This window comes from Cherax quadricarinatus, chromosome 17 (genome assembly GCF_038502225.1).
Source record: "Cherax quadricarinatus isolate ZL_2023a chromosome 17, ASM3850222v1, whole genome shotgun sequence".
NCBI lineage: Eukaryota > Metazoa > Arthropoda > Malacostraca > Decapoda > Parastacidae > Cherax > Cherax quadricarinatus.
Genome location: NC_091308.1, coordinates 18,705,360 through 18,730,359, shown reverse-complemented (window position 1 = coordinate 18,730,359; position 25,000 = coordinate 18,705,360). Strand labels below are relative to the sequence as shown.

Here is a 25,000-nt window from a genome sequence, read left to right as displayed (position 1 = left end):
AAGTGGGAAGCCACAGCCTTAGAAAAAGTGATGGAGTGAAACAGAGAACATACTTACGGACATTCTAGATGCTGACATCAACTTGATGACACTTGAAATATGTCTTAGCTTCTAGTCTCTCTACTATTTCTATGGGCAACTAATATTTTCAACTTTTTGTTACTAAGTTACTGGATATTAAGTTATATATTAATATACCTGCATTATAAACAAGAAATTTAAGTTACAGCAGATTTAAAATGTCGTTAATATAAACTCTAAATATAACATTAATTTAAGTAGTTATGTAAACTGTGCATTATTATGAATATGTCATGTTTCAACAATATCTCATATAAATTATATAAATTCTATAAATTCACAAATGTACTAGATAACTTGATATATAGCCATTTAATATAAATATTTCATCCTTTACTAATATATATGTATATATATATATATATATTTATATATATTTATATATATATTTATATATATATATATTTATATATATTTATATGTATATATATTTATATATATATATATATGTATATATATATATGTATATATATATATATATATGTATATATATATTATATATATATATATATATATATATACATATATATGTATATATATATATATATATATATATATATATACATATATATGTATATATATATATATAATATATATATATATATATATATATATATATATATATATATATATATATATATATATATATATATATATATATATATATATGCATGTATGTAATTTGACTTAACACCCTATATTCCCTTCCCACTGTACCTGTTCAGCCGGGTTCTTAATCAAGGGATGTAGATATTTCTCAAGGAGGTCCTTGAAGAACTGGACCTCAGCCCCTGGCATGTAATCAACTTCTCCTCTCTTGAGAGCCTTATCTTCCATCCAGTAGGGGTTGACTAGGTCATCCCGCTCTTCCTTAGGTCCTGCTCAGAGGGAGAGTTCTGTTATTAACATTTCTAGCAGTGTGGTTTGTGTTTGTATCTAAGATACGTTTTGATTACACGGCGGTGTACATCCCAATATCAGTTACTGAAATGCTTATACGAAATTAGTTCTAGTCAGTGCAAATAGTAGGTAATGAGGGAGAGAAACTTACCAGACTTCTCGCTCTCGCTGTCACTGTAGTCGCCCAAGGTGTTCTCATTGATGGAGGAGACTCCGTCACCTCTGATGGAATTACGGGTCTGCAGTGTGGAGCGGCGGCGAGTGCTGGGCACGATACCCATGTGACTGTCGAGAAAAGGACGATACTTTGACTGCCAGGAAAAAGACGTAATTATATTAAGGAGGAATCCAGGGGAAACTAGGCCGTCAAGGACAAGGACAGCAGAGAGTCACCGAACTCAAGATGAAATTGCTCAAGGCTATTTCAGCAGATAGCTATGTAAAGTGCTCTTGATGATACTGTATTCCATAAATATTATGATACAGCGTCCTGGAACATGACTACATGCAAGATATATAAATATATGTCTAGCCCTAGCTACCTGGCAGTCAAGAATGAGGCTTGGAGGCTTGGAAGATGGTTGTTTGAGTGGTTGAAAATGAACTAGAAACATTAATATTTGTCAGTATGTCTTCTAAGCATAAGGCCCAATGAATCTTAAACATATAGGGGGGAAATAAAGTGAAACTAACGCTTCAATTGTTTCGAAGCGTTTCTTGAGAATTTCGAGTGAATTCGCAATGCTAGCGAGCTGATCGTGTTCGTTATTGCTCTTGGGGTGGACGCAGCAGATGATCTTGAAGAGTCCTGCCAGGGAGAACTCAATAGAACCTTCGTCGTCCGTCTGCTGGTCTCTGGTGAGGAATCCAAGGAAACCTTCCTTCTTTTTCATCTTCTTGGCTTCTTCCGCTGCCTTTCTCTCTGCTTCCAGCTCCTATTGTGGCCACCGAGCACAACAAAAATCAAACATAAAAATATTAGTTATTAAAACCTGTTAACATTATCCTTTTCTTCATTATTTCAAATGGCTACTGTCAAAATATATTTTTTATTGTTAATTTCAAACAAAATTCACTCATTTAAAAAAAATGAACTACAATATAACATTGTGCTTCATTACTTAGTTTTGTTAGGAATACAATAGTCAAAATTGGTATGTGATTTCTACACGTCTGCTGCATGCAACACAAAGATTCTGTTAATATTGTCTACGTCTGAGAAGGTATACATGCTACCGCTAAGATGTTAGTTCAACAAACCGAAACGTAAATCTTTCCATTAACAAGTCATGCAGCATGCTAAACACAAACTGTAAATATTTCATGCACTCGCTTTCTAAGCACATTTATTATGCAGCTGACAGACAAAATCACCCATTACAGACAGCCGAAAAATATTAATAACTTTGGCGAGGATAAATTTGCTTCATTTCTGCCCTTGTTAGTATACCTTCACTCAGAGTAGTACTGTCGCTGCTGAGACAACTGTAAACACATGTATCTGGGCTAGCAACACTTTTTTTTTTTTGCTGTTGTTTCACGTTATTCTTGTCACTGTGCTTTACAAGTCTCATATCTTTTACAAAATATATTTTAAACGTTTTCCAATATCTTTCAAGTATTTTGCCATATTTTTCATTTATTTTAAACATATTTTATGCATTTAATTTTTTACGACATATTTCACGTGTTTTACAATATATTTCGTATGTTTTACCCCCTCAAGGAAGGTTCCTTGATGTTGGTGAGGGGCTCTTGATTTAGGGAATTGGATCTGTGCTCCAGTTCCCCGAATTAAGCCTGAATGCCTTCCACATCCCCCCCCCCAGGTGCTGTATAATCCTCCGGGTTTAGCGCTTCCCCCTTGATTATAATAATAATAATAATAATCGTATGTTTTACGATGTTAGTAGACAAGATGATGCTTTTCTATTAATGTTTACTTCTCTCACACATACAACACAACATATGGCAGGTTCCAGAAAAACAGGAATCATTCCTCAGTCCTGTTATCTACGAGACACAGCCTGGATCCATGTCTCAACACCTCAAAAAGTAAAAAAGACATATTAGAGAGTACAAATTAATTCTCAACCATTGGAAATAATGCAACACTGAATATAAGGCCTGTATAACAAGTGGACACACACACACACCTGGCGGGGTCAGGAGCTTTGACTCGACCCCTGCAACCTCAACTAGGTAAGTACAACTAGGTGAGTACACACACACATACACATACACACACACACACACACACACAACACACACATACACACACACACACACACACACACACACACACACACACACACACACACACACACACAACAGGCCTAGTGTCTAATCGACATGTGCCTAGGACAAAATGGTAACTAACACACACACACACACACACACACACACACACACACACACACACACACACACACACACATACACATACACAGACACATACACACACACACACATACACACACACACACACACACACACACACACACATGTTACACATGTTAGGAAGTATTTCTTCAGTCATAGAGTAGTTAAGCCGTGGAATAGCCTAGAAAGTGAAGTAGTGGAGGCGGGAACCATACATAGTTTTAAGGCGAGGTATGATAAAGCTCATGGAGCAGGGAGAGAGAGGACCTAGTAGCAATCAGTGAAGAGGCGGGGCCAGGAGCTATGAATCGACCCCTGCAACCACAAATAGGTGAGTACACTCACACACACACATACACACACACCTACACACCTACACACCTACACACCCACAACAGGCCTAGTGTCTAATCGACATGTGCCTTGGACAAAATGGTAACTAACACACACACACACACACACACACACACACACACACACACACACACACACAGGAGAGGTTTTCACAACAAGCCGACAGGTAAGTCAATACGCTTCTGGAGATCGTTGTACCTCTCTGGTCTTTTTCTTCATCTTGGTGGCGACCTCGCGAGTGCCCCAGGACACATTGTTGAGGTTATAGCAGGAGTAGATCTGCAGCAGGAGGTACATGGATGGCACCACCATGTAGTAGACGAGGCCGCAGGGCAGGCAGATTAACTCGTTCGGATGTAGAAGTCCTGTCACGACGAAAGATGTCACCGTGACCAGGAAGAAAATACTGGTGGGGGTGTTCCAGCCCTCCTCGGCGAAGTTGAGCAACATCCCCACCAGCACCACGATCATGACGAGGGCGTACACGGCCGTCAGTACGTACGCTACGGAGATCTGCACGCCCAGCGTGGTTGAGAGCGAGCAAGAAAAGGATGAGGGTGTTCGTTAATGGCAGAAGTTAGATGCTGTGTTTGTGGCAGGGGGTTTGCCGGCGTGTTAGTGGCAGGGGATTTGCCGGTGAGTTAGTGGCAGGAGGATATCTTCTGTGTTAGTGGCAGGGAATAGATGGTGCATTGGTGGTAAAGTGGCTGATTTACTAATGACAAAGTGGCCGATGCGATAGTAAAGTGGCAGCTGTGTTAGTAACAAAGTTTATGTTGTGTTAGGAAAGGAAAGGTTGATGGGTTAATGGAAGGTGACTGCTGTGTTAGTGACAAAATGGCTGCTGTGTTAATGACAAAGTAGCTGCTGTTTTAGTGGCAAAGTGACTGCTGTGTTAGTGACACAGTTGCTGCTGTGTTAGTGACAAAGTGGCTGCTGTGTTAGTGACAAAGTGGCTGCTGTGTTAGTGACAAAGTGGCTGCTGTGTTAGTGACAAAGTGGCTGCTGTGTTAGTGACAAAGTGGCTGCTGTGTTAATGACAAAGTGGCTGCTGTGTTAGTGGCAAAGTGGCTGCTGTTTTAGTGGCAAAGTGGCTGCTGTGTTAGTGGCAAAGTGGCTGCTGTGTTAATGACAAAGTGGCTGCTGTGTTAGTGGCAAAGTGGCTGCTGTGTTAATGACAAAGTGGCTGCTGTGTTAGTGACAAAGTGGCTGCTGTGTTAATGACAAAATGGCTGATGTGTTAGTGACACAGTTGCTGCTGTGTTAATGACAAAGTGGCTGCTGTGTTAATGACAAAGTGGCTGCTGTGTTAATGACAAAGTGGCTGCTGTGTTAGTGACAAAGTGGCTGCTGTGTTAATGACAAAGTGGCTGCTGTGTTAGTGACAAAGTGGCTGCTGTGTTAATGACAAAGTGGCTGCTGTGTTAGTGACAAAGTGGCTGCTGTGTTAATGACAAAGTGGCAGAAACAATTGTGACAGAAACAAGACGAATCAGAAATACATCTCACGCATCCACAAACACAAACAGGGCCAGGAGCCGTAATCTGACACCCTCTCCCCCCTGCAACCACTAATAAGTGACCACATCGCTGAAGAACATCAGGCCAGTAACATCGACTGCTTGTACGAGGCTGGCCTAGGGCCAGCACTCAGGAACTGCCGTGCCCATGCACTTACTAGACTACTGCTGTACCCATGCACTTGCTAGACCACTGTTGTCTCCATGCACCTATTACATCACTGTTGTCTCCATGCACTTACTAGGTCACTGTTATCTCCATGCACCTATTACATCACTGTTGTCTCCATGCACTTACTAGACTACTGCTGTCTCCATGCACTTACTAGATCACTGTTGTCTCCATGTACTTACTATACTACTTTTGTCTCCATGTACTTACTAGATCACTGTTGTCTCCATGCACTTCCTAGACCACTGCTGTACCCATGCACTTCCTAGACCACTGATGTTCCCATGCACTTACTAGACCACTGATATTCCCATGCACTTACTAGATCACTGTTGTCTCCATGTACTTACTATACTACTTTTGTCTCCATGTACTTACTAGATCACTGTTGTCTCCAGGCACTTACTAGACCACTGTTGTCTCCATGCACTTCCTAGACCACTGCTGTACCCATGCACCTCCTAGACCACTGATGTTCCCATGCACTTACTAGACCACTGATATTCCCATGCACTTACTAGACCACTTATGTCCCCATGCATTTACTACACCACTGCTGTCCTCATACACTTACTAGACCACTGTTGTCCCCATGCACTTATTCTGCCATAGCATAGATACAACTAACAAACCTTTTTAGTTTTCTTGGTGGCAATCTCTCGCGTACCCCACGAGACATTGTTAAGATTGATGAGAGAATAGATGATGAGCAGGAGGTACATAGAAGGGATGGAGAGCAGGTACAATAGACCGGGGATAATACATTTGAACTCCTGCGGATGCATACACGCAGCGATGAAGAAGGAGCCGGAGAGGGCGATCAGGAAAATAGCTGAGGGCGAGCCAACACCATCCTCGCCCAGCTGGAGTGTGGTACCCACGATGACAGCCATCATGATCAAGGCGTAGCTGGCTGACAGGATCTGGGCCACGATGAGCTGTTGTGGCCACGGTGTAGGGAGGACAGGTTGTGGACGCCACGTACAAAAACAGGGACACGAGACAAGGGACATGGTTATACAGAGGCTCCCACAGCCAACACAGAACATGTTACACACACACACACACACACGCAAGTGGGCAAAGGAGTTAACAGAACACAGAAATGCACATTTATCTTCAAGACTTAAAATATAAAATACTCTTGAAATTAACCAATAAATACATTACAATTACTTTAGGTAAGAAGAAACTTTGCATATATATGAAATTGTAATTAAACTTTTATAATATACAAACTTACGCTCATATGATCTGCTTGATCTACAGAATAATAATAATAATAATAATAATAATAATAATAATAATAATAATAATAATAATACTGTACCTGGATGCTAGACTTAAGGACGAAACAAGCAACCATGAACAAGAGGATTGGGATGATGTTGTACTGGAAGGAGAGCCAGTTGCCGATCCTGAAGGCTGCCACAAAAGCACCCACCAACATGAGGAAGATGGTGCCAGGGCCCAGGATGGTGCCAGCCATCAACATAGTCTGCAAGGAATGACATTATTTATTACATAGTAAAGACGGATACATGAATAAAACTACATGATAACAAGACTTACGAAATCGTGATACCACGAATGGAAACAAACCGCGGTACAGGTGGGGTTACAACCCATAGTGAGTGCGTCGTAAAACTCCAGGCCAGTGCGTAAACCACTGGCCATTGCGTAAACCACTGGCCATTGCGTAAACCACTGGCCATTGCGTAAACCACTGGCCATTGCGTAAACCACTGGCCTAGTGGTTTACGCACTGGCCTGTAGCTTAACTCACATACCATGGGTTCTAACCCCATGGTATGTGAGTATGTAAGGTATCCCATCCTTCTGAGAAAACTTGTCTATAAAGTGAACGTCGTCACTTTGATACAATGTTGCTTTCCCGATTTTTGTTTTGGAGAGTCTTAATCGTGTTCATCCGGCCGCTGTTACATCCAGAGAACATTTATCACTTGAGGTCTGTTAGGGTTTGTTAATTTTAGTTAATTTACATTTACCTAATCTACCTTTAACAGCATAACTAGAGAAGTTAAGTCAAATTTGTGGCCAACCATCGTTGTTGTAATGCACGTATACCTATGAGAGACAGGTTGCATGCAACGAAAGTAGTGAGTAGCACTGCTGTACCTGGTGAGTAGCACTGCTGTACCTGGTGAGTAGCACTGCTGTACCTGGTGAGTAGCACTGCTGTACCTGGTGAAGTAGCACTGCTGTACCTGGTGAAGTAGCACTGCTGTACCTGGTGAAGTAGCACTGCTGTACCTGGTGAAGTAGCACTGCTGTACCTGGTGAAGTAGCACTGCTGTACCTGGTGAAGTAGCACTGCTGTACCTGGTAAGTGAGCAGCATTTCCGTACCTGGTAAGAAATATAAGGCAAAGAGATGTTGTCGTTGACTTCGATGGTCTTCTTGTAGTCCTGCAGCAGATCCATAATGTTGGCCATGGTGGAGGGCACCCACCGTCTCCGCTGGTTGTAGAACTCGGAGAAACCTTCAGGGGCGTGAGTGTAAGCGTCGGAGGCGGCGCTGTACTCTACACGGTAACCTCGTTGCAGTAACAGCGTGCACAGCCATCTGTCTTCCCCTGCAACACACACACAGTCATTCCTTCATTCCTGCAGTTCTTTTATAACATTATTAAAGTATCTGAGAAAATAATTTGTTCGCTATATGGAAATATCAGTAAGAACAAAAATGTGTTAATCTGAATAATTAAACACGAGGACATAACATTCACAACTGGTCATAACTGACCAGTTATTAATGTTGTAGGATGCATATTTTATATAACATATAAATGCAAAATAACCACAAGGGAGATGAATGATAGCTCTAGAACTTTCGTGTTGCAATAAACACATCATCAGGAGCTTACTATGTTGCAGAAATAGAAAAGGAAATCCAAATAGAACAGGAAATCCAGAAATAGAAAAGGAAATCTTGCTCTATTTCCGCAACACTGCAAGCTCAATTGCCCTCAAAGATTCTTTAAGTCTTATGATACACTTAATAATAATAAAAATTTGCGCTTTACTAAAGCAGATAAAATGAATACAATAGTAATTATGAAAGAAAATGATTACCAAGAAAAAATGAATAATCTCTCAGATGATACTGAAACCTATTCTAAACTTAGAAAGACTTCCCTAGAAACCGTTGACAGCAATTTCAATAAAACAATAAAACTTCTACTGAAAGGCAAAGATGAATTAATCAAACAATTTACTTCCACTAATCCATCTTTACCTTACATGTATGGACTAATAAAAACACACAAACCAGGGAATCCAGTCAGACCAATTATTAGTTCCATAGGATCAGTTTCATATAAATTATCCAAATGGCTTGTTGACATTTTGAGCCCTATTGTTGGCAAAATTTCTAACTTTAATGTTAAAAACAACATAGATTTAGCTGATAAATTAAGCTCTTTGGCTGATTTAAATGATTTTAACATAGTTCTGATGTTACTTCCTTGTTTACGAAAGTTCCTGTTGATGATTTATTAAGTTTATCTGAAGAACTCGTTAATTATGATTTACCATTGCCAGTTCCTACCATCATTAAACTTATTAAACTTTGCATTGTTGATGCAAAATTTGTATTTAATGATAAGTTTTACACTCAGAAGTTTGTATGGCAATGGGAAATCCTCTTTCACCTGTTCTTAGTAACCTATACATGGAATTTTTTGAAACAAGGTTGCTTAACACAATCCTCCCAATAAAGCCAAATGGTTCAGATATGTTGATGATATTTTTGTGTTTTATGCCCAAGAATGTAGATATACACCATTACCTTTTTAAATTAAATACCTTAGCCCATTCTATAAACTTTACTGTTGAGTTTGAAGAAAATAACTCATTGCCTTTTTCTAGATGTTTTAATTATTAAGGGTAATAATGAATTCAAATTTAAATATACAGAAAACCTACAAATAACTGTTCCTATGTCCACTATTATTCTTCACATCAAGATAGAGTTAAACTGTCTGTTTTCTCATCAATGTTTTTGAGAGCTTTACGAATTTGTAGTCCAGAGTTCATAGATGAGGAAATATCCAAAATTTATGAAATAGCTAATGATTTGAAATACCCGAGAAACGTAATTGATAAATCTTTTAAAATTGCTAGAAATACTTTTTACAATCCAAAAAGGGCAACCAGCCTTATTCAACTAAAAATATGTTGGTTCTCCCTTACCATGAAAACTTGGTTGATATGCCTTCTCTTCTTAAGACTTTTAATATTAAAGTTGTATTTAAAAAACTTGATAAAGTAAAAAAACTTTTGATAAAGAATTCCCCCCAAAATGCTGACGGATGTGTCTATAAGATTCCTTGTAAAATTTGCGATAAAGTTTATTACGATCAAACTGGTAAAAATCTCGAACTAAGATTAAAACAACATAAATATAGCATTAGAACTGGACAAGGTTCCAATGCTCTATTTATTCATGTGAGAGATTTTAACCATCCAATTGATTTTCAAAAAGTTGAGAAAGTTGTATCAAGCAAGTCCATGGTCGACAAGATTATAATTGAATCGTGTTTCATAAAAAGCATTTTTGACAATACGAATATTTTCTTTGGTTTTTATAAATTAGATCCATTTATAATAAATAGAATTTGGGAAGAATTTAATAATACATTGGACAAATAATCAATTTTAAAATTCTTAATTCTTGGGTAGAATAGTTTGTGGGTTGTGTGAAGGACCTGTCTAGTTGGGGCAGCGGGCCTGCTGCAGTGCTCTCTTTCTTATGAGTCGGGCGTCAGGTGTTGCTTTGTTGTGGGATGTGGTAGTGAGGTGTGGTCTAGACCCTTTATATGCCTTCCTTTGATGCATTGCTTTTATTGTTCCTTGATAATGTGAGTAGTCACGAAAGCGCTTGGAATTTCTCTATTTTTTCACAGTGGTTGTTTTGCATATTCTGAAATCACCTGTTTACTGTGATCTTATTGCATACATATATATTTATTTATTTATTTATTATTCATAAAAATGACAATGCTGACGTTGGCTTGCAAAAAAAATGAGGTTTCATAATTTAGATTCAAATTTCCTTTCTACTTACCCTGATCGTACTGCACATAGTGACGAGCTTGACTAGACTTGGTGGTGTATCTGGCCATGACATTGTCGTCCATGAGAGCCTTCCCTCTGAACAAGGAGAAACAGCCGGGACTACACAAGACACAGCCGATCATATGCTCAGTGGCCTTCTGCAGCCAATGACCGATAGCGTACTCGAACATCTGATACCACACCATCACACCTGAACACACCGTCAATGTAGGGAAATAATTACCCATTGTACTAAAGTACTGATCTCACACACATACACACACAATCTCTCTCTCTCTCTCTCTCTCTCTCTCTCTCTCTCTCTCTCTCTCTCTCTCTCTCTAGTTCACGGTTCACAATCTACCGAGAACCATCAGTTAATCAGGAAACCAGTCAGAACATACTGGAGATAGTAGTAGTAGTAGCAGTGACTGAAGTCGAACTACACATTATAGTCGGTCCTCACCAGACAGATAAGGTGTTCTATCTTCCTTTTCATTACTCATTCTCTCTCTCTCTCTCTCTCTCTCTCTCTCTCTCTCTCCCAGCTCTTGGTCTCTCACTCACCAGAGCCGACAGGGTGAATACGTCCACAAGCAGCACCCAGGTTGGTGTTCTTCTTCATGAGATCGATCAGCAGAGCCACAGCGCTCGGGGTGAAGTCGATGTCTCCATCCAGAGTCAACAGGAAAGTGTTCTCGGCGATGACCTCTTTTCTGTCCACTGAGATGGGTTGATCCATCAGTTTGAAGCCCAAGAGGTAGTACATGTACATCACCTGCAATCACATCCAACACGATCAACGAAATGAACACAGAAATTTTAACATATCCTAACGCACGGGCGTCTGCTGAATGATCCACACGGGTTTAGATCTTCACATATATTATAAGTACTAAAGTTAACCTTAGTATTGATTTTTAAATTACTGAAACAGTGTTTCTTGTTAGCTTATGTCAGTAATACATTAAGAATGAAAAGGCACAATACCGTGACTGGAACAATACACAAATAACCCGTACATGGGAGACTCAAACCTATGAAGACGTTTTGGTCCGACTTGAACTATTAACTAGTATATATTCTGTCTCCCTTCCCTTCGCGCCTCTGCGTGACTAGTTAATGATCTGTCTGACCGAAACATCATCGTAAGTTTGAGTCTCCTACTTGCGGGTTATATGTAGTAATGCATCTATATAAAGCCAAATTAATGTTATAATACAATATTTGTCCATTATCAGTACAATTTATAACTGTAGTCCTTGTCCGAGTGATCTCTTGGAGTTCGACCTCACCTGAGACCATCTCTTCTTGTGTCGAATTTTGCTTTTGTCCTTCAAGTGGGCCACAATCTTGGTCTTGCCAGGGAGAGTCCACACAAGACGTCCTCCATATGGAGTGGGGAACTTCTTGGGCGGTCGGATGCGGATGTTGGTCTGATGAACGTGAGTGGCAGCGTCGTCCATCAGATTCACCAGCAGCTTCACGAACTGGTTCACAACATTTTCGTCTTCGTTATCGTCAGCTATTTCGAAGGCGTCGTCGAAGAAGACGTGGGCTGGAAATGTAAAGATTGTATACTGATATGAAAGATTATGTATTTTAAAGATCGGATGGTCAAAAATATTTGCTGGTTGCCATGGATGATTGGTCCTAAGGATTTTTATTTGTAAAGTACGCCTCTGAGTTTTCTTATAATTTCTAAAAGATTTTTACTAGATTTTTAAAAGAAAATCACTGTGGTACTGATGTTATGGTTTCTTACCGGATAACTTTGTATATCAGTCAAATGTTTCAGCTAGAGTTCCAAAATGTTGGAATTCAAAATACAATTATTTTACTCTCAAAGACGAATAAAAATGTTATTTTGCACAAATCACTTAAAATAGAGGAAGCATTCGCTATATTGGTGTTGTGTTGGTGTGTTGGTGTGCACACCAAGAATAAGGTAACCAAAACAGAAGAAAGTGTTTTTGAATAAAAATAAAATTTCGAAAGAGTTTAAGTGATGTAACTGAATATTTCTTACTCTCGAACTCGTAATAATCCAGATCGACGATCTTGAGGTACTTCTGTGCCACTCGGCGAGCAGACTGGTCCTCGTCCATACGAAGGATTGACTTCAACATCTCCATCATCTCTTCCTCGTTCTCGTGCCACATGGTGGCTGTGGCGTAGATGCGGGTGATGTGGTCAGAAGACTTGATCTTGGACGCGTTGTTGTTGGAAGAATCCGTGTGGATGGAGATGGTCTCGTAGTACTGAGAAACCTAAGAGATGCATTGTATTGTTTAATATATTATGCCAGCGCGTTTTGGAGCCGTAAACACAAAACTGAAATAAATACCAGCCAGTGTTACAAATGAATCCATTTGTAGCTAATTACACATCTGATTTCGCACCTCGTTCTCATGCTCGTCAGCGTTGAGGTTGAGATCTTCTGTCTTCACGTCGCCTTCGTCGTCTCGTCGGCGGTTGAGGGCCAGTGACTGGTCGATGAGGAGAGAGTTGTACATGGGCGTGACGAACAGCTTCTCCGTGGAGGCCAGACGCTCACATTTGGGCGTCCATATGTGTAGAGTAATCCATGTCTGAGACAGAAGCCACAGGAGCCATACCCATGCATACTGCCAAAGTAACAGTGATATTAATTACAAGTGAATATACCAACGAAAGGAAGGAATAAAAGACGAACTAGAAGAATTAAGTTAAACAAGCATAGTGGCAAATGGACAATGGAATGTAACTTAGTTAAGTCTCAGACAAGCAGAGGGGTGAGCTGAAAGTGGCCACACGGAGAGTATACACGGTATGATCAAATGTTGAAAATACATCAAATAGAAAGGGACCAGGATGTAATATAGACAACACACTGTCAGTGAGATTATATAGACATTAAAACGCAGATTAAAAAAAAATTAACATCAGCAGGAGAAACACGAGGCCACAGTGTAATTTAAAACGAGCAATGCTAAAAGAACAATAGAAATTATTTCTTTACCGAGTGCCAGACTGCTGCAACGTGATCAATGAGAAGGTAACAACCGCTCTAACTACAGAGTTTTATAATTGAATACTGAAGACGGGAGACCACGAGTGTATCTTTGCTCTTATAATTTCTAATATATAACTAATAAATAGGGAATTATACGTATACACACAATGAAACGTACACGCTTGTTACGATTATATATTAATAAAATAAACAGCAACGAGTGAATTTACCCATGGAAGAGTACGAATAAGATTACTATAAATACTGTAAGTTAGTGCAGAGAGAAGAACCTTACGATTACAATACTCACATCATTGTTCAAGAAGTCGTTGAGAATGTCTCCGTTCTTGCACTCCCAGAAGAGGTACTCCGGGATGACACCGAAAGAGCAGGCGGTGTCGAACCTGAGGCCGCAGGCGGTGATGAGCAGCGAGATGGACACAGGGATGGTCAGGTTGACGGGAAAGGCAAAGCTGAAGCCTTGGATGCAGATCTTGCAGGCGAATTTACCTGAGGTGGTCACAATGTTGTTACTCGAGAGTATTAAGCACCTTAACTCTTTTCATCCTTGTTTCCATCAGATTAAAGTATTTGTAAACAGACATATTAATGAATATATGCATTCATTAGGTGCGATGACCATCTGTTAAACACGATACGTAAATACTATGTTAACAAAGACTTAGTATCGTTACTCCATGTGCAGCTCATGAGAATATGGTGTGTATGAAAGCCTCATGGTAAACATACTGTGCACAAGTACGTATGAAAGCCTCCAGGTTAACACTGTGCACAGATACGCAGGAGTTCATCTGATAAACATAATGTGCACAGATAAATACAGAAGCCATTTGGAAAGATGCTGTACATAAGTACGTACAGAAACTCTGGTTAACATTCTGTATATTTATATGCAAGAGACCCATCTAGTAGACACAATATTGCACACAGGTAAGAGACAATTTGTTTACCAAAGATGTAGCAGAGCCAGGCAGTGAGGACCTGAATGAGGAAGACGTAGACGGGGGTGCCGTAGGTGGACATGATGGGCAGGGTGTTCTCCAGGGGTGCCACATTGGGAAAGTCTGGCACTGTGTGTCCTGGCAGCGTCTCTCGCACCTCCGTAACGTTGATGCTGTGAACCCTGATCACCACAACCAAGAGACTCGATTAAGTACTACATAAATCCAAAAAGTGAATGGCATTTAAAGCCTAAGGACTACACGAGGACTGTAACCTGTTCATCATCAGCCAAGAATGACTTAATCCCTAAAATATGGATTAGAATAATCTCGGCTTGTAATCACCGAGAGACATTCCTTTCATTGCATGTATCCTGTGTGAAATGCAAATAGGCATAAAAAATTGTCTTTAATAATATTATTAATTACTTCGTTGCCTGTTTATTATGCCACATTATATTATTTTGCTTGATTTCCCGTTTATTCCTCATTGGGAAAATAATTTTTTAGAAAGTCAAACAGCCATGACAAATGGAACTATCAATTTTTTTTATAATTGTCACTGTTCAATGTCTGAGAGTACTTACTAGGTTTAAAAAAATATATTACTGGACCCTCTGAAAACTTCATACTAACCTGAACGCTTTTCCCACGTCAAATATGGCAGAAACATCCTGGAGACGCGTACTCATGGAGATGATCATGATAGTGAAGAAGACCAGACACTTCCACAGGGAGATGAAGACGTAACTGAAGTAGCGGGTCCTCCACAGCCGCTCCTTGATGCCTCCGAAGTACTTGATCACCGCTGCACAATCCGATCAAGGTTATTACATCATCGAAATAAACAAAATGCAGCATTTTATAGTTGTGACTTTTACAATAGCAGTAATCGCACCTCAGATAAACCACCCTGGTTGCGATACCTCTATTATGCAGAACTATAATTTTACAATACAGCGGAAACATATGACAGAAAACTATTGGCAGCACGTCAAGCCTAGTCCAAGTCTTTGTTAACAGTGGTTGTACATCAGATATTGATATAAGAAAAAGGTCATATGCATCGAAATTTATACATATTTCTCTAAAGAACTCACAGAATTTTGAGTGCTTGTCAACGTAGTTCTCCCACCAGCCGAAGGAGGTTAGGAAGATGGCCGGAGGGATTAGCCAGATCCTCCAGTTGTTAGGATCCTTTCCGTGTTCCACGATGGGCCATACCACGAACCCCGTCACTTGGCAAGCCAAAGCCACCAGATCCATTATTACCTTCAACGCTACACGGGACTCTTTCTTCGTGCGCGACAAAAGTCCTGTTGGAGACAAACCACAGCAAACGTGTAGGAAGGTTAGTCACAGACCGACTTGTATCTTCAATTTACTTAGCGTAGCGCATAGTATTTGTATTTATTTTTCTTTGTGTTAAGATTCGCGAGCTAGAAGTGAGCTACGCTGAGAAATACTCACCGAAGAGCCCTGGGATGAAGGCGACGCAGTTGGTGAGCATAGCACCCTTTATGACGTCGAGGTCCGGCAGCACCATGTACACCAGGAGACTCGTGCCCACAGCGTGCATAGTTTCGAACAGCCACACGAAGAAAAAGTCACCGAACGGCGGCTTCTTCCAGGACTGCTCAAGGAAGAAGAACGGATTTGTTTGGTTACGTACAGCATCTTCTTTATCCACCAATTATATCTGACGCATTCTCAATGAAACGAACCAAACATACATACAAACAAGCAAGTGAAGAAGTTCAAAAATGTTCAAAGGTTTGCAACCAGACTAGTACCTGTATTGAGCAGGATACACTATGAACAAAGGTTGGTGAAACTGAATCTGGTGACCTTGGCAGAGAGAAAGACTGGGAAGACATGAGTATGACATACAAAATCTTAAAGGGAATAGATAATGCAGATAAGAAGAGACTCATTGAGTTAGGAGGCCCAGGATCAAGGGAACACTGGGAGATGGAGACGCAGACCATCCATAGGGATATATGAAAGTATTTCTTTGGTCTCTGAGTCGGGATATGATAAGACGCAAGATGACAGTAATCAGTGATACCCATTCCAAGTAGTCCAGAACGAGGGTCCTGGAGCTGAGTCTCGATCCCCCCAAACAATGAATATAATTTGGGTAAGTACACACACATACACACACACACACACACACACACACACACACACACACACACACACACACACACACACACACACACACACACACACACACACACACACACACACACACACACACACACATACACGCGCGCGCGCAGTGGCGAACATGACCATAACGTGTACTTAGCTCTGTGAAGACCTGTTTGCGCGCTCTCTACGAATTGAAGCAAGATGCCCTCCATCGAGCAACTTTACCAACAGCTTAAGGAAGAATTGAAGTTAGCGAAGGTGGAGATTCGGCGACTGACCGAGGAAAACAAGAAGATTCGTAGTAGTCCTCCTGTTTTGGGTCCTCAGGTCAAGAAGGGAAACTGGTCAGTGGCTGGACAGCAGGGAACGAAGTTGACGATCAAGAAGACGAATGGAAAGGTAGAAACGATGAAGAAGAAAGAGACTGCCGTGGAAACTGTTGTGGAAACATCTAATACATTCTCAGTGCTACCCGACGAATGTGAGTCGACTACTGGGAACATCACGACGAACGACACCAAGGAAGGTAAGAATATTGTTGTTGTTGGGGATAGCCAAGTTAGGTATACGGATAGGGCGTTCTGCTTGAAGGACAGGAGTAGGAGACAGAGAGTTTGCTTTCCTGGGGCTGGGATGGAGGATATTGTTAGCCGTCTGGATGACATCATGAGAGGTAATGGGAGCAATCCTATTATCTGTCTCAGTGCTGGAGGCAACGATGTTGGCAGACGTAGGAGTGAAGACCTGATTAGCAGGTATAGGTCAGCAATAGAAATAATTAGGAGTAAGGGTGGGAACCCTGTCATATGTGGTATTTTGCCAAGGAGAGGAGTTGGAAATGAATGGTTGTCCAGGGCAATTGGTGTCAATTGCTGGCTGGACAAATACTGTAAGGAAAATGCGGTAACATTCATTGACAACTGGGACCTCTTCTATGGCAGAAATGACATGTATGCCAGGGATGGGGTTCACTTATCTAGGTCTGGGGTGGGAGCACTGGCAACTGCAGTGGAGGGAGCAGTTAGGACTTTAAACTAGGAATAGTTAGTGGTATGGGTTTTGGCAGGAAAACAGTGAAGTCCCAGTGTAGTAATATTACGAGTTCTAGGGGAACTAGTAATAAGCAGAACGAGGTAGATATTGAAAAGCCAGGGACTTTGGGTGATAAGGACAGTAATAGGTTTAGTAGAAAAACAGAAATGAGCAGGAAGGGTAAAGAGAAAGGAGAGTCTTTCAATGTTTATTATGCTAATTGCCGTAGTGCTAGGAATAAGATGGACGAGTTGAGATTAGTTGCTACTGCAGGTAACATTGATGTATTTGCCTTAACTGAGACGTGGTTTAATTCAAAAAGTCGGGACATGCCTGCGGAATGTCATATTCAGGGTTTTAAATTGTTCCAAGTAGATAGAAGTATCGGGAAGGGGGGTGGGGTGGCATTGTATGTCCGAGATCGCTTGAACTGTTGCATAAAAACGGGTATTAAGTCTGAAGTAACACATACAGAGTCTGTTTGGATAGAATTTTCAGAGGGGCATGAAAAACTGATTATAGGAGTGATATACCGTCCCCCAAACTTAGATAGGGACCAAGGGAGACTACTATGGGAGGAAATTGTTAAGGCCATAAGGCACGATAATGTAGTAATTCTAGGAGACTTTAACTTTAGTCATATTGATTGGAATTTCTTGACTGGGAATTTAGAATCATACGACTTCTTAGAAGTAGTTCAGGATTGTTTGTTTTTTTGAAGCAGTTTGTGACAGAACCTACAAGGGAAAATAACCTGCTTGACTTAGTTATGGCAAACAATGAATCCCTTGTTAATAATTTAGAAATTTCAGAGGAACTGGGTGCTAGCGACCACAAATCAATTACATTTAGCATTGAATGGAAGTACGATAGTAGCGATAACTCAGTAACAGTCCCAGATTTTCGCTTAGCAGATTACGATGGGCTTAGAGAACACTTATCATCTGTTGACTGGGGTAACGAAGTGAGCTATCAATATGACAGTTTTCTGAACACTATACATGCTTCTCAAAGAACGTTTATCCCATATAAAGAAATTAGATCAAATAGAAATGACCCAAAATGGATGAATAATAGGCTCAAATATCTACTAGGGCATAAGAAAGGAATTTATAGGCGTATCAAAAGAGGTGAGGGTCATCTTATGAATCAGTATATTGACATTAAGAGGGACATTAAAAAGGGGATAAGAAAAGCTAAAAGGGACCATGAAATTAAAGTTGCTAGGGATTCTAAAACTAACCCAAAAAGTTTTTTCCAAGTCTATAGAACAAAAGTTAGAGATAAGATAGGTCCCCTTAAAAATACCTATGGGCACCTTACTGACAAAGATAATGAAATGTGCTCGATTTTTAATAATTATTTTCTCTCAGTTTTTACACAGGAAGACACTAACAATATTCCAGTAATTAATTTTTATAGTGGGCTAGAAGAAGATAAATTATGTAACATCACAGTCACTAGTGAAATGGTTGTGAAGCAGATAGACAGACTGAAGCAAAATAAGTCGCCGGGTCCTGATGAGGGTTTTTCAAGGGTTCTTAAGGAATGCAAAATGGAACTCTGTGAACCATTAACTAATATTTTTAATTTATCTCTTCAAACAGGTGTAGTGTCTGATATGTGGAAGATGGCTAATGTAATTCCTATTTTTAAAACAGGGGACAAGTCGTTACCGTCAAATTACCGCCCAATAAGCCTGACCTCAATTGTAGGCAAATTACTAGAGTCAATTATAGCTGAGATTATAAGAAGCCATCTCGATAAGCATAGCTTGATTAATGATACTCAGCATGGATTCACAAGAGGCCGGTCTTGTCTAACTAATTTATTAACTTTCTTCAGTAAAGCTTTTGAGGCTGTTGACTACGATAAAGAATTTGATATTATTTACTTAGATTTTAGTAAGGCTTTTGATAGAGTTCCGCACCATAGACTGTTAAAGAAAGTGGCAGCTCATGGTATTGGGGGAAAAGTGCTCTCGTGGATCGAGTCATGACTCACTGACAGGAAGCAGAGAGTGTCCATAAATGGGGTTAAATCTGAGTGGGGATCTGTAACAAGTGGCGTTCCACAGGGATCAGTCTTGGGCCCGTTGTTGTTTATAATATATATCAATGATCTTGATGAGGGAATTACTAGTGATATGAGCAAATTCGCCGATGACACAAAGATAGGTAGGATAATTGATTCAAACGTAGATGTTATGGAACTTCAGGAGGATTTAAACAAACTCTATTCTTGGTCAGAAAAGTGGCAGATGCAGTTCAATGTAGATAAATGCAAGGTTCTGAAGATTGGGAGTGCCCATAACCCTAGTACTTATAAGTTAAATGATGTAGAACTTAGCCATACAGATTGCGAAAAGGACTTGGGGGTTATGGTGAGCAGCAACCTTAAACCAAGACAGCAATGCCTAAGCGTACGTAATAAGGCAAATAGATTACAGGGATTTATATCAAGAAGTGTAAGCAACAGAAGTCCAGAGGTCATACTGCAGCTTTATACATCATTAGTAAGGCCTCACCTAGATTATGCAGCTCAGTTCTGGTCTCCATATTACAGAATGGACATAAATTCGTTAGAAAACATTCAGCGTAGGATGACTAAATTAATACATAGCATTAGAAATCTTCCTTATGAAGAAAGATTGAAGACTCTTAAGTTACATTCACTTGTTAGACGAAGAATGAGGGGAGACCTGATCGAAGTGTATAAGTGGAAGATAGGTATTAATAAAGGGGATATTAATAAGGTCTTGAGGATGTCTCTCCAAGAGAGAACCCGCAGTAATGGATTTAAATTAGATAAGTTTAGATTCAGAAAGGACATAGGAAAGTATTGGTTTGGAAATAGGGTAGTTGATGAGTGGAACAGTCTACCTAGTTGGGTTATTGAGGCTGGGACTTTGGGTAGTTTCAAATTTAGGTTGGATAAGTACATGAGTGGGAGGGGTTGGATTTGAGTGGGACTTTCACATCAGAGCTTATTTCTTGGGTGGCATTGAAAATTGGGTTGGGCAAATGTTTTGTTAGTGGGATGAATTGTAAAGGACCTGCCTAGTATGGGCCAACAGGCCTCCTGCAGTGTTCCTCCTTTCTTATGTTCTTATATCGGAGAGAAGAGATAATGGAGACATTATAACGACATGAAAAAATCTAAAGAGCTGTTGACAGGACTCATCAGGAAAGACTGTTTAAATTGAGAGGACCAGGATCAAGAGGACACAGGTGAAGCAGAAAACATAATTTGCCATAGGTATGTAAGCATTTGTTTTATCTTCGAATGGTTGAAAAGTGGAATGATTTGGACGCGGCCCTGACGTAGGCAAACTCAATACACAGTAATAAATGTATACTGTATACTCCTGTATACTTCCTTAATTGTGGTTTCGGGAGTCAAGTCTCAGGTCCTGGCACACCTATTAAATATAAGCATGTGTGTGTGTGTAATATATACATATATATATATATATATATATATATATATATATATATATATATATATATATATATATATATATATATATATATATATATATATATATCGTGCCGAATATGTAAAACTGGTCAATTAGCCAGAACTCATTTAAAATTAAGTCCTTTCTAAAATTTTCTCTTATACGTTTAAAGATATTTTTTTTTCATTAATGTTGATGTAAAAATTTATAATTTTGCACCAAAAGGAACTTAGAAAACTTACATAACCTTATTATAACAAGCGCAATTTATTTTAGCCTAACTCAACTAAATATATTTTAGATTTGTTTACAATAATTTAATACTAAACAAAAACAGTGAAATATTTTTTTTTTGTTAAGTTCAGAATGATTTTGGCGAAATTATTGCATAAACAAATTTTCACTTGTCCTATATGGCAAGATGAGCGTTGATATTTAAGCCAAGATCGCAAGTTCTGCCTATTCGGCACGACATATATATATATATATAGATATATATATATATATATATATATATATATATATATATATATATATATATATATATATATATATATATTTACAAATCACAGTAAACAGGTGGTATCACAATATGCAGAACAACCACTGTATTATGTATTTTGTGAAGCGCTAAACTACAGTGAGTCATTCAGTGTATTTATCCTTAAAACTGTACTAGGTGTCAGTTTACACCACTTCCTGGTCCAGGTCATTTCACTTCGTGGCCATCATAACACTGGTTATTACCTGACGTCCCTGTGGCTCATTGCTGTTTTTCCTTACTTTTATGCCTCGCTATCCCTCATTTCCGCCTTTTAAGCAGCCTTCCCTTGTCTTAACTCCGAAATTCACCGAGTTTCATGTACACTGTTATCATACCTTTCTTATTCCTTCTATTCTCTACGATTCTCTAAGATTCAGTTCTATCAGTGTTTCCTCGTGCGTCAGTTTCCAGCTCCGAGACCATCTTGTTGCAAACCTCAGAACATTCTCTAGCATCTGTGTTTGACCAGTTGTGCACTTTAGGCTGGGGCGTCATGATCTATAAGAGAACTGACGTACAGGGCATTCAGTCATAGCCGAAAAATTAAAATAAACATGCCTAAAGGGGTGTGTGTGTGTAGGGTAAGAGGAATCAGCACTCACCTTGAAAACACACATGCGGGTGGACCTGAACCAGGTGCCGAGCTCCGGCACAATGAAACAGAAAAAGAGCATCCAGGCCCATGCCACGTTCTCCTCCTCAGGCAGCGTAGCGATGTAGTCCTTCTCGTTGGCTGTGGACGAAATGAACACGTTAAAATGGCTTAGCTATGAGTCCCATTTATCAACTTGACGGTTTTTCTAAATCATTTATTCACACCCACAACAAACAACACAGGATGAGACGCAATAATAAGTCACGTGGCCAATTAAAGACACAAACGCGTGTAGTAGTAGAACAAGTTTTGACTGGGACGACCCACACCAGTCGACTAACACCCAGGTACCCATTTTACTGATGGGGAACATAGACAACAGGTGGAAAGAAACACGTCCAATGTTTCGTTTCGCTCGACGTAGAGCGTTTCTCAATTCATGACTTGAAAAAAGATTCCCCATAGAACGAAATGTTATGCCACTAAACTCATCATCTACTCCATGTTTCTATGCCATCATTCCTGTCAGCAGTACGACCTTCAACAAAGTCATTCTGATATTAAACAGCCGATGACGTAAACAAAATAATGAAACAAGGGAATGGGGGGGGAGGAAACGAAGACAAAAAAAAGTAAAACAGAAGAAATAGAAAAATAAACGAAACATTTGGAATAAAACTTAAGAAACTCATAGAGGAAACTCATAGAGGTTCTATTGCTATACAATTATGACGAAAGAAATGGCAGAAAACTTTTCCTGCCAGAAGCAATTCATCCATCTAAAATAAGCATCCACAATAAGTACAATAAGTACACAAAAAAAAAGAATAACTCGTCAAGCATAGGGGGTCCAAGACTTTTCAACTCCCTCTCATTAGTTATGAGGGAAATTTCCAGCTGACTTCTAACTGACATTTAAATTCAGTAGATTTCTTTATTAAAGACGTTCCGAAACTGCGTGGAAGCTCAGTCCGAAACTGTGCTGAGGGAGCGAGGATCATTGAAACCATCAGTAGGTAAACTGGAGGTAGATGCCACTTGTGGTGGTGATGGTGGGGGATGGTGATGGTGGGGGATGGTGATGGTGAGATGGTGATGCTGGGGGTGGTGTTGGTGGGGGTGGTGATGGTGGGGTGGTGTTGGTGGGGTGGTGTTGGTGGTGTGGTGTTGGTGGGGGTGTTGATAGTAGGGGTGGTAAGAGTGGTGGTGGCGGTGATATTAATAGTAGTGGTTGGTGGTGGTGGTAATGCTTATGGTGGTGTTAACGGTTTTGGTGCTGGTGCTAATTGTGGTGGTTGGGGGAAAGGGTGGTGGTGATGATCGTTGTAGTGCTACTAATGGTGGTGATGGCGTTGGATATCGCACACACACACACACACACACACACACACACACACACACACACACACACACACACACACACACACACACACACACACACACACACACACACACACACACAGAAGCTAAATGCTGTATTTTTCCCCTCTGATGCGGCAATTTGTGAGGAGTGTAAATAGGACTTGCACCCACGTGACCCAGTTGTCTCATTTTACCAATGTTGGTGTCAACCAGTGACTTCAGCCACCACCGCCAGTGTTGGTGTCAACCAGTTACCTCATTCACTATCACCAGTGTTGGTGTCAACCAGTGACTTCAGCCACCACCGCCAGTGTTGGTGTCAACCAGTTACCTCAGTCACTATCACCAGTGTTGGTGTTAACCAATGACCTCAGCCACCACCGTCAGTGCTGGTGTCAGCCAGTGACCTCAGCCACCACCATCAATGCTGGTATCAGCAGGTTATCTCACCCACCACTACCAATGTCGGAGTCAGCCAGTGACCTCATTCACCACCACCAGTATTAGTGTCAGCAAGTGACCTCAGTCACCACCACCAGTGGTGATATCAGTAACTGTCTTGAGTCACCATTCTAGATTCCACCAAACAGTTGTAACCTCACGCGAGAACCAGATTTCAAGCAATTAGCTACGTGCGAACCAGGAGATTTCAACGCCTCGTAAGTAATCGTCCAACTCACCCTCAAGACCTAGCATTAGTGTGGTTAATGGGGTTTAACCTGTAAACGGTCCAAGTAGATCTACGTTCACATGTGTAGTGCTACAAAAGTAGATCTTCGTGTTTTTTACATATTTTCAAATGTAACAAAAAAAGTAGATCAAAGTTTTTTTTACACATTTTCAAATGTAAAAAAAACAAAAAGAAGATCTACTTTTTTTACATACTTTCAGATGTTGAAAAAACGTATATATACGTTTGGACCGTTTACGGGTTAAAGACTATCGACTACGCGAGAATCATGAAGGATGCATGCAACTTCTCAGCCACTAGTTAAGAATATTTTTATCCCGAAATTAGGAATTAAAGCAAATTCTTAAATGCAACTATCTCTGCCTATTTCTATTTCTTAACCTCAGGTAACTATCTCACGAAATTGAACACAGTACCTCCTCGGTATTTGGTCTCACAAGGAGCATAACTGGTCAGACACCATGCGTCGATTATTAGATGGAGGATCGAGCCTGCACTGCTCTTTGTGCTTAATGACTCTCATGGGTTTAGCGCCTCGTGGGATACAACGAGAGCTCGACATTTATACGATATTACACAATATGTGAAGGGCATGGTGAAGGGCTGGCTGCTCCTCACTAAGGTGACCTTAGCCAGGGAAATAAGGTAGCAGGTTGGAGGCGTGTGTGTGCGTTTCTCTATGACCACACCCTTCCCCCCCCCTCTAAGTGTGGGTTTG

General features: G+C 40.2%; 1 protein-coding gene across 9 annotated transcripts in view; it reads right to left on the bottom strand.

The window, feature by feature from the left end:
• Positions 1 to 25,000, bottom strand: part of kkv (hyaluronan synthase-like protein kkv) — a 176,435-nt gene that overhangs the window by 18,122 nt on the left and 133,313 nt on the right. For 7 of the 9 annotated variants that reach the window (XM_070085821.1, XM_070085822.1, XM_070085823.1 and 4 more), the window contains exons 5-21: positions 22,237 to 22,367; positions 15,915 to 16,077; positions 15,545 to 15,760; positions 15,081 to 15,252; positions 14,454 to 14,626; positions 13,793 to 13,992; positions 12,890 to 13,114; positions 12,517 to 12,757; positions 11,783 to 12,045; positions 11,055 to 11,265; positions 10,498 to 10,698; positions 7,779 to 8,005; positions 6,740 to 6,907; positions 3,916 to 4,230; positions 1,675 to 1,916; positions 1,133 to 1,266; positions 799 to 959 (exon numbers count right to left, since the gene is read on the bottom strand). In XM_070085821.1, coding sequence (XP_069941922.1) covers positions 799 to 959; positions 1,133 to 1,266; positions 1,675 to 1,916; positions 3,916 to 4,230; positions 6,740 to 6,907; positions 7,779 to 8,005; positions 10,498 to 10,698; positions 11,055 to 11,265; positions 11,783 to 12,045; positions 12,517 to 12,757; positions 12,890 to 13,114; positions 13,793 to 13,992; positions 14,454 to 14,626; positions 15,081 to 15,252; positions 15,545 to 15,760; positions 15,915 to 16,077; positions 22,237 to 22,367 — 3,443 coding nt within the window. Of the gene's footprint in view, positions 1 to 798; positions 960 to 1,132; positions 1,267 to 1,674; positions 1,917 to 3,915; positions 4,231 to 6,041; positions 6,348 to 6,739; positions 6,908 to 7,778; positions 8,006 to 10,497; positions 10,699 to 11,054; positions 11,266 to 11,782; positions 12,046 to 12,516; positions 12,758 to 12,889; positions 13,115 to 13,792; positions 13,993 to 14,453; positions 14,627 to 15,080; positions 15,253 to 15,544; positions 15,761 to 15,914; positions 16,078 to 22,236; positions 22,368 to 25,000 lie in introns of all 9 variants that reach the window. The other 2 variants (XM_070085825.1, XM_070085826.1) reach the window with 1 other exon arrangement.